Raw genomic sequence first — 13,944 nt, forward strand, 5'->3', positions numbered from 1 at the left:
ATAGCACTGGAGAGCTAGATATAAGAAAATCCCTGAGGCATGCTGACCTACCAATCTAGCCAACCAGTGAGCCCTGGGTTCAACACGACACTGTCCTAGTTAGGACAGTCTACCTAACTGTCCTACCATACCATTGCTATGATGAAAGAAACACCATGACCAAAAGCAATTAGGGAGGAAGGGTTTATCTGGCATATGCTTCCATGTCACTGCTCATCATAGAAGGGAGTCAGGACAGGAACTGAACAGGGCAGGAATCTGGAAGCAGGAGCTGATACAGAGGCCACAGAGAGTTGCTGCTTACTGGCTTGTCTTCATGGCTTGCTCAGCCTGCTTTCTTATAGAACCTAGGACCACCAGACCAGGGATGGCACCACCTACAATGGGCTAGACCCTCCCAAATCAAACATTAATTTAGAAAATGTCCCACAGTCTTGCCTATGGTCCAGTCTTAAGGAGGCATTTTCTCAATTGGGGTTCCCTCCTCTCTCATGAGTTCAGCTTATATCAAGTTAGCATAAAAGTAGCCTTCACAGAAACTCAGTCTCAAATCTCTTTCCCTCTCTACCTATCCATAATATAAAATAATACAATGGACAGAAACTGAGGAAGACAACTGACATAAATGACTGACCTCTACAATGTGCATGTAAAATAAACAGTAACATTTGTTTAAAAGAAAGAATTAAGAGGCAGTTGGTGTTGCTTGATGGTGTAAGGCCTAGGACTCCATCCCTTACACAGAAAAAAAAAAAAAAAAGAAAAAAGAAAAAAAAAGGAAATGAAAAAAAGGAAAAAATATAAAGGTCATCATTGTAAAAAATTGTTTTAAAAAAATGAAAGTAAGGCTATCTCTCCCTGGCCCTACAAGAAGTGTCCTCCAGTCCCCTACATGAAACACAGAAGGTTTTCAGGCAGGGAAATAGGCGCTTGCAGGAAGAGTTCCACAGCATTTCCACAGTGGGGTTTTTGTTTTTAGTTCTGCCAAAAGTTTACAACAGAGTTCTATCATGACTTATATAATCATGCTACTGAATAAGGACATACTTTATCTTAGGGACATATAAAGTAGACATTGATGTTCTAACTATATGGAGTTACACTGAAAATATGCCCTTACTGGTTTCATGCCATTAACAGAACAAATAATTCATATTAGAAAACCATCTGCCAGGCATAGCGGCCACACCTTTAATACCAGCAGAGGAGGAGGCAGAGGCAGGGAGATCTCTGTGAGTTCCAGGACAGCCTGGTCTCCAGAGCGAGCTCCAGAACACACAGGACTCCACAGAGAGATCCTTTTTCAAAAAAACAAAGAGGCAGGCGCGAGGCCAGTCTGGTCTATAGAGCAAGTTCCAGGACAGCCAGAGCTGTTACACAGAGAAACCCTGTCTCAAGAAAACAAAACAGAAAGAAGGAAAGAGAGAAAGACAGAAAGAAGGGAAGGGGAAGGGGAAGGGGAGGGGAAGGGAGAAAAGGGAAACTATTTGTTGCCAAGGAGCCAGAGAACGGAAGCTCTGGAAGCCAGGCAGACTGCTTCCAACCTTATTTCCTGTAGTTCTGCGGAGACACTAACCTCTGATTCTAACTTTGCCTCCATTCCTCTGCAGCTTGGGGGAGACAGCATCTACCTTCTAAGAGCATGTGAGCAGTAAATGAGACGGTAGAGACCGCTGGACAAAGCGAGGTGTGCGTGTGCTCCCCCCCCCCCCCCAGTCATCATCTAAAAGATCATTATCCTCACAGTCATTTAAAAGATCATTAAGACAGGCCTACTTCGGAGACTGGCTCTTTTTTTAAAGAAAAGTATCTGGAGGCAAAGGCTACTAAAGCTTACATCCCCAGTGTTGCAGTGAGTAACAGAAGCAACTATGCTGGAAGTCAGACAGAGTGGCACTCTACAGTGGCCTTGGCATTCCGAGGAGGCAGGAGGAACAGTTCAAGGTCATCCTTTGCTACATAGGAAATTTAAAGCCAGCCTGGGCTACATGAGAGACACCCCCCCCAAAACACACACACACATACACACACACACACACACACAAAGAGCCACTTGGAAGAGTTAAAATACTTAGTTCAATGTTTATCAACACTGTTAGTTTGAACACAAGTGGACTCCCCATATAGTAACATGTGATTGTCTTTCAGCTTGGCTTCTTTTGCTTAGTCAGGACTCAAGTCTCCTTCACACCTTCCCATGGCTTCAGATTTCATTTCTTCTCAGCAATGAATCCTTCAGGGGTTTGTTTTGGCAGGGAAATGATTAACAAAAGAAACACTGGCATAGCCGTGAACTTACAGACTAACACAACCTGCACCTCTCTACTGTACCGAATGATTTTGTAACAGCTACTTGGGCTTTCACACTGTAATACAGAAGCTCATGGCTCGCTCGCCATGTGTCTTTCAAGGTAATTTTGATATTGTTACTTTGAATGATGTCCTATGAGCCTTGTAAATGTTTTGCTTTGAGTAGCTTAATAATGCTTCATGAATTATCACTAAATTTCTTTGTGGTACATACAAAGTTCTCTGGTAAAAACACATTTCTAGTTAGGCAAGAAAATCAAAGCATGAACTGCTACATGTAATTTCCCTCCACTATAAAGTCTCACTCAATATAAATAAAGCTCTTTGCTGCTGTGCATGAACCCAAATGGTTGGAGAGAAACAAGAAACTCCATTTACCTTCCTTTGCAAAACCATGTGAGTTACAGCTAAAATACCCACCAAGCAACTTGGTGATGCTATTTATACGTTTTGCAGATGACAGGCAGATTCATACATAAGCCCTAATTTAACCTAACACCTGTCAACTTTATTAAGCTGCAAAATAGAGTCCACAGTTCAACATTTGTCTGTTAACATTTAACTTAGCTTTTATACTTGATTTTAGCAAAAGGTTGAGAACCCATTTTAGCTGATTTTTAAAAATTATTTGTAACAACTTTGGGGCAGGGATTGGACAGCTTATCTTGACTGAGATACGTTTATTCAGTTCTGTGTCTCTGTACATAACTGATCCATTTGGCTTGGAGCCTCTGCCTGAAGGCTGTCAAGAGGTACTCTGCAGAACCCTGTGATATCAATTAACAGCCTTTGTCTTGAAAGGCTACGGTTGCACCCTGGTAATCTGCCATCTGTGAACACAGCTGAGATGCAACTGTTTGGCTCCAGGCTGGGGGAATAGTGTGACTGGATCATTTGATGGCAAAATCCATGAGTATGACACATTATCACAGACAAATGAGACTTAAAGGATGCCACCAAGAAGCTAGCAATGACAAGGTAAGCATAGTGTGATGGAAGCCCTAGAATTAGGGTTTCAAAGCAAAATGGCAGAAGAGGCAGCCCATTCTTCCATGTCCCTTTTATTAACCTGTCTCTGTTACCTGAAGGGCTGCCTTTGCCTTATCTAATTAGGAGAGTGGCAGGCATTATGCAACCAGAAAGTCAAATGACAACTAGTTGGGTCACAAAATGACATTTAAAGCCAGAGAGGAAAAGCCAGGAATAAAGTTACCCTCAAGAAACCAGGGCATTTGAGAGTGCTTGTGTAATCAAGCCATCCCTAGTTGTTGGGAAGATAAATGCTTAGAGAAAGCCTGAGGAGACCCTGGGCTTTCACCTGGATGAACTTAATCTCTGCATTGAACAGGGAGTGAAAGCTGAGGCAGAACCACAGTTTGTTAAAGGAGAGCTTAGAGCCAAGCTGTAAAGCCCTGAAGAGGAACCCCAGCTACCCAGTCGTGAAGTACTACCCTCGGCCTCCCAGAGTCACTGCCATGTACACAAAGGAACAGCGTAGAATGGCCTGTGTAAGGAAAGACATCAAACGAAGGAGAACATCCCGGGGAAGACTAAACGTCAGACCTACCAAAGAAAATAAGTTAACCGTCTCTAACATGCTCAAAGATTTAAGGAAGCTATGAAGAAAACAAGAAAGAACTCAAAGGGAGACTGAAAGAGACAGATCAAAGAAGGGAATTAGCATTTAACGCACACATTCTGTTTGGGTGACTTGAGTTTAGAAATACACACATTATGGATATAATTACTGCCACTGAATGAACAGACCATTTGGGGGAATGAGTGGTTAGCAGGGCAAATTTATGTTTACAGCAACAAAAATAGTAAAAGGAAAAAATACTTCCGGTTCTATGATTTTACTGTGATTCTCTGAGCCACTGTGGAACTTATTCTTACACTGCTGCACCCAAAACTGCTGTGTCCATGTCGGCCATAATCTTGCAGACAGATCAGGTGGAAACATAAATGTGAGGTCTAGCTTCTAACTGACAAGAGAAATAGAGAGCACTCTCCACTGAAATACTGGAGTCACTGTCTAAACACACTGAAGCAGTCTCAGCACTAGAGCCAGTATTATGAGAAAGATAAATCTGAAACAGTCTTCCAGGCCTGACCTGGGGTCAAAGGGATGCATTATGTCATTAGAGCATAATTACCACTTGTTCCAAGGCTGGGTCTCCTCCCATGCCCTCAGGCCACAGCCTCTGCCTTCAGAGAGCATCAGGCACAAGCAGGGCTCTGGTGAAGAAGTTGGGATGGGGTCATGCTATCTTATTAACATAGTAATAAAGTAACTGATGATAAAGAATAAAGAAGGTGACACATATGATGCTCCCAGGCACTGGAACTGTCACCAGGATTTATTTTAGGTAGCATCTTAAGTTATTGCTTGTTTTGAAACAGGATTTCACCATGCAGCCATAGCTGGTTTGGGACTCATTATATAACTCAGGAAGGCCTCGAACTCTTGCCTGCTTCTCCTAAGTGCTGGGGTTCCAGGCATGAACAGCTTTAGATGGCAATTTAAACATGAGTATTAACACTTGGGGCTGTTTTGAAGGACACGCCTCTCATCTGCTAAATTCTCCACTGCTGTTTTTCTTTTTTTAATTGTTTGCTTTTTAAGCTCCAACTATTCCTATTCAGCAACTGCAACTCTGAATCTACCAGCAGCAGCCTAGCATAGTCTGAGGGAATTCTGTTCCCTCAGGCACCGACTCTTTCAAAGTTACTAAGGAAACTTACTTAAATCTCTGTCCTGCTAAAGAACTCAAGACTCAAAGGTTGAGGTTGAATCCCGCTTCCCAGAGAGGGTGAATAGCAAGCAGCTCACCTAGCTCACCTCCTTGTGCCTCCCAAGACGTCTTTGTGCTCCTTCTCCACCCTCCACATGGCTCCTCCCCACAACTTCCTGTCAGCTAGTTGCTGACCCAGCCTCCTGACCGCAGGTTAATTTTATTTAATCAAACACATCTTTGCATCATTAAACAGATGTTCCAGAGTGTAAGCAAAAATAACACACCTTAAAATAATATTCTGCAACACTCTGCTTATAAACTGCCATCGCATCAGACTCTGGACAGCTGCGCACACACCTCCAAGAGAACCCTCTCGTTCTTCGCTGGTAGATGACACAAAGCGCACTTTCCCTAAGCAAAGGTTGCAAGTCTTTTTATGGCTTGTTTGCTTTTTGGAGCACTTAAAAGAGGATGGGCTCTAACTAAAATCTTCAGTAAGTCATACTGAGCTGCAGCCTAGGTCTACATCCTTCAGCGGAACTTATCTTGATTTTTTGGTTTGTTTTTTGTTTTTTGTTTTTTTGTTTTTTGAGACAAGGTTTCTCTGAGGCTGTCCTGGAACTAGCTCTTGGTAGACCAGGCTGGTCTGGAACTCACAGAGATCCGTCTGCCTCAGCCTCCTGAGTGCTGGGATTAAAGGTGTGCGCCACCACTGCCCGGCGGAACTTATCTTGATATTAAAGGTCTTATTTATTTTTTCCTTCCAAATACAGGGCTCATTACATCACCACGTTATCCTAAACTCAATGTTTGGTGGATCTGAGAAAGCCTCTCACAAAATGAACGCTGTAAAACCGGAAGGGGATTTAACAAATGGTGCCACCGAGAGTGTGCACAGCTGGGTTTTTCGGTCCTTGACCCTGAGGTTTCAAAGAGGTGACCCCATGCAGCTGTGACCATCCCGCCATGAGCTCCCTGATCTTTCTTCCCTCCAGTTTTGTCACTTTCTAGAGCTTGCTGCAGGCTGTTTTCATTTTGTATTCATGGCACACTTAATGCACACAAATATTGCCAGGAATTAGGCTCTAAATTATGCAGATCATGCCAATTAGCACCAATGTTGGGAATCTCTAATTTTCCTCTTAGACGTTTGATTAGCTGTTCTACACTCCAATAGGTCTTATTAAAAACTAAAAATATGCAAGGGGCTTGCCCAAGCATGCAACTAGCTACGCAAATTCCTAAACCTTAAATTAATAAGTTCTTAAACTTCTTGTCCACAAACAAACAACTCAAGTGCCAAAGTTCCATGTGAAATTAATACAGAGCTTTTCAACTCTGGCACAGACTTGGTTAATATGAAAATGGCCAGGTCCCACCATGTTATCAAGTTCATTCCAAGAACACTAAATACATCAGCCACCAAATACAAAATGTTTTCATGTTTCTCTCAGATACATGAAGGTGAACAAGATTCTTAAAATTAAATGACCTTATGTGGAAGTATATAAGCAGGAAAGGGTGTAAGTAAAGGCATGTGTGAGCAAGCCTAGAGACCTGAGTTCAATCCCCAGATCCCATGTAAAGGAGGAAGTCGAGAACTGATGCCACCAAGTCCTCTGACATCCACATGTACACTGCCCGAACCCGTAACTCGTGAATTTTAAAAGGTTTATAAACCAGCAAGTCTTTGTTGAAGGAGAGAGAGAGAAAGAGAGAGAAAGAGAGAGAGAGTAATCCATATCTTCCCCCCCCCCCGTTTTAATCTGTAATTCTCTTAAAACTCCTATTATCTTTGGAATAACAAGATCAAGTGAGAAAGGAAGGTTAGAACCTCGGGAATGAAGTCTGAAGGGAAGCAAGGAGAAACAAATGTAACAGCACTCTGCACAGTTTGCATCAAAGGTGGTACATCACCGAACTGTCCTTTAGCAGGAACCTTTGTGTTTTGTGGCCCTGTGGAGCTATATAACCTGTTTCTGCACACACACACACACACACACACACACACACACACACACACACACACACACACACACACACACACACAGAGCCTCTATATTCTTTTCAAACATAGTTTTACTGGGATGTAATTTACATGTCTTACATAGAAGTCACCTGTTTGAGTACAGAATTCAACAGCTTTACTATCTAGCTCCAGCGCTGTCTACCGTGGAAAGTCTAGGTTAGGGGCTTCTTTCATCCAGCACAATGAATGCTGTCAAGACTCATCCTGTGGCTTGTATCAGCACCTCATTTTCTACTGCTTTTTAAATTTTTTTTCACTTTCTACTGCTTATGTGTGTGCTTTGATTTTTTGTGGCTCTTCCCAATGTTCACTTTCCTGGGGTTTTGTTGTTGTTGTTTTGTTTTGTTTTAAATAATTAAAGTCAAGTAACAGAATAACCATTTTAAAAACAACACAAGAAACATTTAATCAAATGCAGTTTTGACCTATGTTGATGCCTGGAGGCAATTATCTTAAACAAAGGAAAATAGGACATTATCTCTTTGTAGGAATCATGATCCCGTAAAAATCTGGAGTAAAGAAAGAGAAACCAAAGGAGACTTCAAAACCGCGGTTACATGGCACATTTCAATTAGCCCTGAAGGACAGAGAGAGAGCAGGCATGGTGGTCCATGGAAGAGGAGTCAGGAGGACTACTGTGAGTTTGAGGCCAATCCAAGTTATTCGGTGAGTTACAGAACAGTCTGGGATACTGTGTCAAAAAACCCAAACAGGAGCCCCTAAAATATCCCCTTATTTTTATGTTTGTCTATATCCATCTATGTTTACATATAATTAAAAAATACATGAATTTGGAGGTATAATTTTTTTCATTTTCACCATGTATAAAATCCCATTACTTAAGTAAATATCAATTTACCAGGACTGAATGTAGTTTGGGGACAGAATCTGAAAGCTGCACTGACAATCTGACACTGTATTTGGGGTTTGTGGTTCAAGACATGGTTTTTCTATGTAGTTCTGGCTGTCCTAGAACTCACTACTCTGTAGACCAGGCTGGCCTCGAACTCACAGAGATCCACCTGCCTCCAGAAGGCTAGCATTAAAGGTGTGCGCCATCACCACCCAACTTCAGACTCTATTTTAAAAGCAAGCCTGAAATCACAACCCAGTGACTAGAGAAAGGGCTCATCTCAGACCCCGCCCCCCACGGTGGAGACTGCCAGCATCCCTCACGCAGCCCCTTACCGTCTCCATCACCTCTACACTTCACTGCCCCAACTTGTTTGGCACACTGGCTGTGGCTCCCATTACATTATTGTCAAGCTTGTTGGGAAAGTCCATCCAAACTGGTGATTATAACACAGCACATTTATAATCTGGACCTTGCTAATCTCCCAAATCTTGGGCATTCTACTCTGCTTTTTCTCCTCGACTGTCCTCAGCCAAAAAAGATACAGAGATCAGCCAAAACACAGGATGGTTTCTGTGCTCTGGGCTACTCTGACGACTTCCTTCCTCTTCATCCTTATCTCACTTGTCCTATCTCAGCTTAGACATCAGTTCCTCCTGGACGCTTTGACAGCTCTCCCTGGACACTGCACTCCACTGCTAAGGGCATGCTTGACCCTGTAAGGCTCCCTCCTCTGCTAGGCTGCCCCTGCTTGTTACTGAGGCTCCCTCACCCGAACATAACAAACTGAAAGGCTGATCATCAGCAGTTGAAGAGCACATGGTATACAAAACCCAATAAACGCCTGCTGACCGAGTAGTCCTCTGTGGTTCCAAGACTTTGCTGTTATGTAAAGCATTATCACAGGGCCCTAGTTAAAACATCTTCAGGTTTGCGGAGTAGAGGCCCCCAAAATGATTGTGCCCAAGCCCACGAACCTGTCCATTCCTTCATGTTACAAAGAGAACTGAAGCAGCAGATGGAGGTGACCCAGTTACTCTGGGTCACCGAGGGGCCTGTGTGACCACGGGGCCCATAACATAGGCAGTGGAGTCAAAGTGGCATGGCTGGCTGGGAAGATGGAGGAAGAGAGCCACACACTGGGCGAGAAGCTGGAAAGCAGGGAACTGACTCCCCTTGGAGGCTCTAGGAAGAACTTGGTTGGGCTGATAGCCTCACTTTAGCCCAGAGAGTGAGGGCAGACTCCTGACCTAAAGAACTAGATGACACATAGTGTGTGTAGTGTGTGCTGTTTTAAGTCTCTAGAGTTGGGGAAATCTGTTAGGAGACCAGGGGAGTTCTTTCCTTCTTTCTTTTCTAATTGGGCTGGAGACAAGGCTGATGGATAAAGTGGCTGTCACACAAGCATGAGGACCAGATTTTGGATCCCCAGAATTCACATGTGACTGACTAGAGACATGGAGTTGGAGGCCAGTTAGAAAAGTTCTTCTATAGACCAAGTCAGACACATAAGATGCAACTGGGAGTCCATGGTTTTTTTTTTTGTTTTTTTTTATGGCATCACCAGTTGTTATTTTAGACTTTGGTAACATGCCAGTGTGCACTTTCTATCTAATGCCAAACACAGGTTCGGTTCTTAGTACCACAGACAAAGGAGCTGAGGCAGCTAAGGCAGACTCAGTCAGATTCACTTCTTAAATTTTAACTAAGACATGTCTCCCCAAAGAATGTTCAGTGACACAGAAAGCGCAAGAACTTATCCATACACACTTGTCTGTTGTCCCGAGGACAATGCTACACGGTATGCAGTATCTGCTTCCTTGCAGGTAAGCTGTGACAAGGGAGGAACTGAGTCCCTGATGGCAGATCAGCCAGCCATCCCACAGCTGCAAACCCACAGCTCTGACTATACCGGCCCGACTCCAGGCTGTAGATCCATTTCCAGGTTTTGTCTTCCTCCAACTCCCAGCCCTCAGTGTCTTTGACCAGCTGGACACATTGTGAAGGGCAAAAGAAGAGCGAGATAAGGTGGTGAACGCAGCAGCAGCTCCGTTTAGAAGAGTCTGCCTTCCTCCGTCTCCCTCCACACACTGCCTACCTCTGGTTCTGGCTATTTCCTGAGCTGTTTTGTCTGATGTGTAGATACCATGGTGACAAGTGCTGAGTAAACACCAAATGTTGTTACGGCAATCTTTAGACACTTAATTTGAACTTGTCTGTTAAGTCATACAAAATTTGTGAGCCATTGATTGCCAGGAGCTGAAGAACTGGAGAAATGGGGAGTGACTGCTAATGGGTTCATAGTTTCTTTTACAGGGAATCCAGTACTGATGACGGCTGCACAGTTCTGTGGCTATAATTAAACCACTGTGCCGTAGGCTTTAAAAGGCAAACTTTGTGGTCTGTTAATTCTATCTCCGTTTTAACAACTTGCTATTATAAAGAAACCAGACATTAACAAATGTTGGCAAAGAGACAGAAACTCTCCCATATTTTACTGAGGATATGAACTGGTGGAGCCACATAGGGAAAACAGTTCACCTGGTAAACACGACGCTACCCTCATGCAGAACCACCTCCCATTGATAAATGAGAGAAATAAAAACATGTTCACAGAGGCATCACAATGGACAAAAAGTATAAAAGCCAACATGTTCACCTGGACATGAATACCTGAGAAATACGCTACATCCATAAAATGGAGCATTCCTTGGCCATAGAAAGAAACAGAGTACAAATATATATATATCACAACCTGAGTGAACCAGGTGACACATGTGACACATGAAAGAAAACAGTCAAGACGGACCAGTGATAAAAACATGTCCAGAGAGGACAGATCTATAGAGGAAGAAAATAAATTAGCAAATGCCTACAAGTGGGATGGCTCTAAGGAAATGACTGCTAGCAGGTGCGGGGTTTACTGGGCTTTCTCGCTAGTTCTATGGTCAGCTGACCTGGAACTATGTAGTCAAGGTTGGCATTTCTACTTCTAACTCCCAAATGCTGGGATTAGAGGTGTGAGCCACCACTCCCAGATAGGTCTCAATTCTTAAAGATAGCGCCATCAGACTGGAGGACAGAGCCGATGTGCCTTTAAGGACAGTTCATACAATAAAGCAAGGTAGTACATGTGCATGTTTATCAACAGATTTTTTTTTTTTTTTACAAAAAATGTATTCATCGACCCAGAAAAGACAAAGGAATATGAACTATCAAGTTATAAGTTATCTTTACTGGAGCCAAATTACGGTTACCTCATTAAATAAGGAATAGTTAACAGTCTCTCTGAGTGCTTGAATGTTTGTAAGCACATGTGTGTACAGCTATATTTGTGCAGGTATGTGCATACGGAGGTTGATAGGCCAGAAGTTAAGGCTGGGTGTTTTCCTCATTTGCTCTCCATTTTCTTAACTGAGGCAGGGTCTCTCACTCAACTCGGAGCCTGTCTACGTAGCAACTTGTCTCAGGAATCCTTTCTCTACCTAATAGCACTGGGGTACATGTAGGCCTCCAGACCAGCTGGAAAGAGAGCTCAGCTGGAAAGAGCACTGGCTGGACCTGGATTCAATTTCCAGCATGGCAGCTCACAATTGTCTGTAACTACAGTTCCAGGGGATCTGACGCCCTCACACAGACATGCATGCAGGCAAAACACCAACACACACTCAAAATAAAAATAAATAATATATATATTTTTTTTTGGTTTTTTGAGACAGGGTTTCTCTGTGTAGCTTTGTACACTAGGCTGGCCTCGAACTCACAGAGATCCACTTGCCTCTGCCTTCCGTGTGCTGGGACTAAAGGCGTGCGCCACCAACGCCCGGCCTAAAAATAAATAAAACTTTAAAGGAAGAAAATAAGAAAAAAGGAATCTGAATTCTGGTTCTTGTATTTGTTCAGCAAGGACTTCATCTACTAAGCTACCCCCTCAGCCCATAGTTTTAATAGTTTACTCTAAATTTTAAAACTACAGATGAAACCCAGGATATGGAGTACTACATTTCTTATCAGCCCAAGGACATGAGAGCAGAATGGAGGAGAAGACATTCTCTTAATTCACTAGTCCTGTTGCAAACATTGCCGGCCTGGGCACACTGTATTCCTGTAAGGACTTCCAGTCAACAGCATGCCAGCACCGTCATGTCTCTGACAAATAAAACAACCACCACCAAATAAACAAAAATCCCAATCAACCAAACAAAAACAGGCACAAAAATCACCAGTGGTGGCTTTTCCCCATGAATACCTGGTGAGTCACACAAACCTCCCCAGCTGCAGTCTTACCTGTCAAACTATATTCTGAAGGAAAATGCCAATTACTTTGGAACCAAAGATACACAGATATCCAAACCAGGTGCCTAACTCAACACTGGTACAAGACAGGAAATGATTTAAGTTCATGTATCCTGTTCACCTACTGAGTGAGGCAGAAAGCCTATGTGAAGTTGTCCTAGCACACACCATCACAGGGCAGAGCCCAAGGCCCCAGCGACGGAGTAGGAAAGTTTAAGGGCAGCAGACAACCGTGTCTTTATAACGAAGTGGACTAAACAGGTCATGGTTCCTCCACAGACTGTGACACTGGAAAGAACCACACAGTGGGATCTACAGATGAAGCTGCAGAACAAGACTAAAAGAAGAAAAGCAAGGAGAAACGTTGGTTTTTATTAAAGGATAGTAAGATAATTTGAAGGACTTACCTGGAGGTACTTTCTTAGGAGTCCCTTTTTTGGCTCTTGGACTTCTTTTTCCAGGTGGTTTTTTGTCCTGTCCCGAGGAAGGCTGATCATCTTTGGGACCTTCGCATGGAGTCTGTTCTGCTGTCTCACTGGGGGCTACCTCACAGGGGGGCAGGCAGCTTTCATTATTGTTGAGACTGTCCTGTTCAAACACCGTGGCTCTTCCCATTGCACTGTCACTGCCAGTCAGACCCGCAGGCCTGTCCCCGTCAAGCTGATTTTCATTTTCATCTGAGACAGAAGGCAAGGGCGTTACTCTCCTTTCCACGCTTTCACCCGGATGACATCCATCTTGTGGTTCTATCTGAAGACGGTATGTAGGAGCTTCTCTGTCATCCATTAGCGCATCTTTTGTGGAACTGTTTACAGTTTCTTCAAAGTCCTGCCATGCCTACAAAGACGAAAGAATAAAGGCTACTTCACTCTGTGACCTCTGGGGACATACATGGTCTACAGTTTCTCACGTCCTTTCATTTCACAGATGTTAGGAAAGGAATGGACTCTGTTCCTCCCTCTTCCTCACCTGCAACCTCATCCGAACCCTACCCAGTTCTGCATGTTGCTACAGGGGCTCGCAGAGGACATCCCACTAAACCAGGGTGTAAAGGCTGCCTGCACTCTGGGCTGCCACGGTGCTCTAGGTGTTTCTGAACATACATCGGACTGGGGCGGCTGTCTTGAGGAAAGACATTGCTGGTACGCAGGTCATCTGCTAAAACCAATCACTCATGACACCCTGGACATGTGCCAGGACAGTAAGAGCCAGCCGTGCAAGTACGTGCTTGACTACACGGCAGCAACATTTACAAATGGGAACAATGGAAGACATATTGTTATTATTTTTTCTGGAAAGGCACATGGGGAAGATAATTTACTGTTTCACTACACCTTTTACTTTCTCAATACGGACACTGGCACTGCTGAGGTGAAACTTACAGCTTGAACAAGAGAACAGGCCTAGAAACACACAAGCCACACAGATCCACAAGAGATCAAAAGCCAGTTAGTTACCAGCCATTTTTTACCTTAGCATTCAAAAGTACATTTTAAGAAAAAGTATGTCAACCAGGTTATTTATGCTTGCTTAGCACTTTTTCTGGGTCTGAATCAACTGTTGCAATAGTTCTGGAAAAAAAAAAAATCTCCTCCCCTCCCCCACCTCAGGTGATAGTACTTTAAAAGAAAATCTTCAAATGGGTAAGGAGAAATTTTTATTCTTTTTTTTTTAAAAAGATTTATTTATTTATTTATTTATTTATTTATTTATTTATT

General features: G+C 43.3%; 1 protein-coding gene across 1 annotated transcript in view; it reads right to left on the reverse strand.

The window, feature by feature from the left end:
* Nucleotides 1-13,944, reverse strand: part of Cnst (consortin, connexin sorting protein) — an 83,558-nt gene that overhangs the window by 36,853 nt on the left and 32,761 nt on the right. Inside the window, exon 2 of the mRNA XM_027418859.2 lies at nt 12,634-13,063. Within this exon, the coding sequence (XP_027274660.1) occupies nt 12,634-13,012 (379 nt within the window). The 5' untranslated portion in view covers nt 13,013-13,063. The remainder of the gene's footprint in view (nt 1-12,633; nt 13,064-13,944) is intronic.

The sequence above is a fragment of the Cricetulus griseus genome, chromosome 5 (genome assembly GCF_003668045.3).
Source record: "Cricetulus griseus strain 17A/GY chromosome 5, alternate assembly CriGri-PICRH-1.0, whole genome shotgun sequence".
NCBI lineage: Eukaryota > Metazoa > Chordata > Mammalia > Rodentia > Cricetidae > Cricetulus > Cricetulus griseus.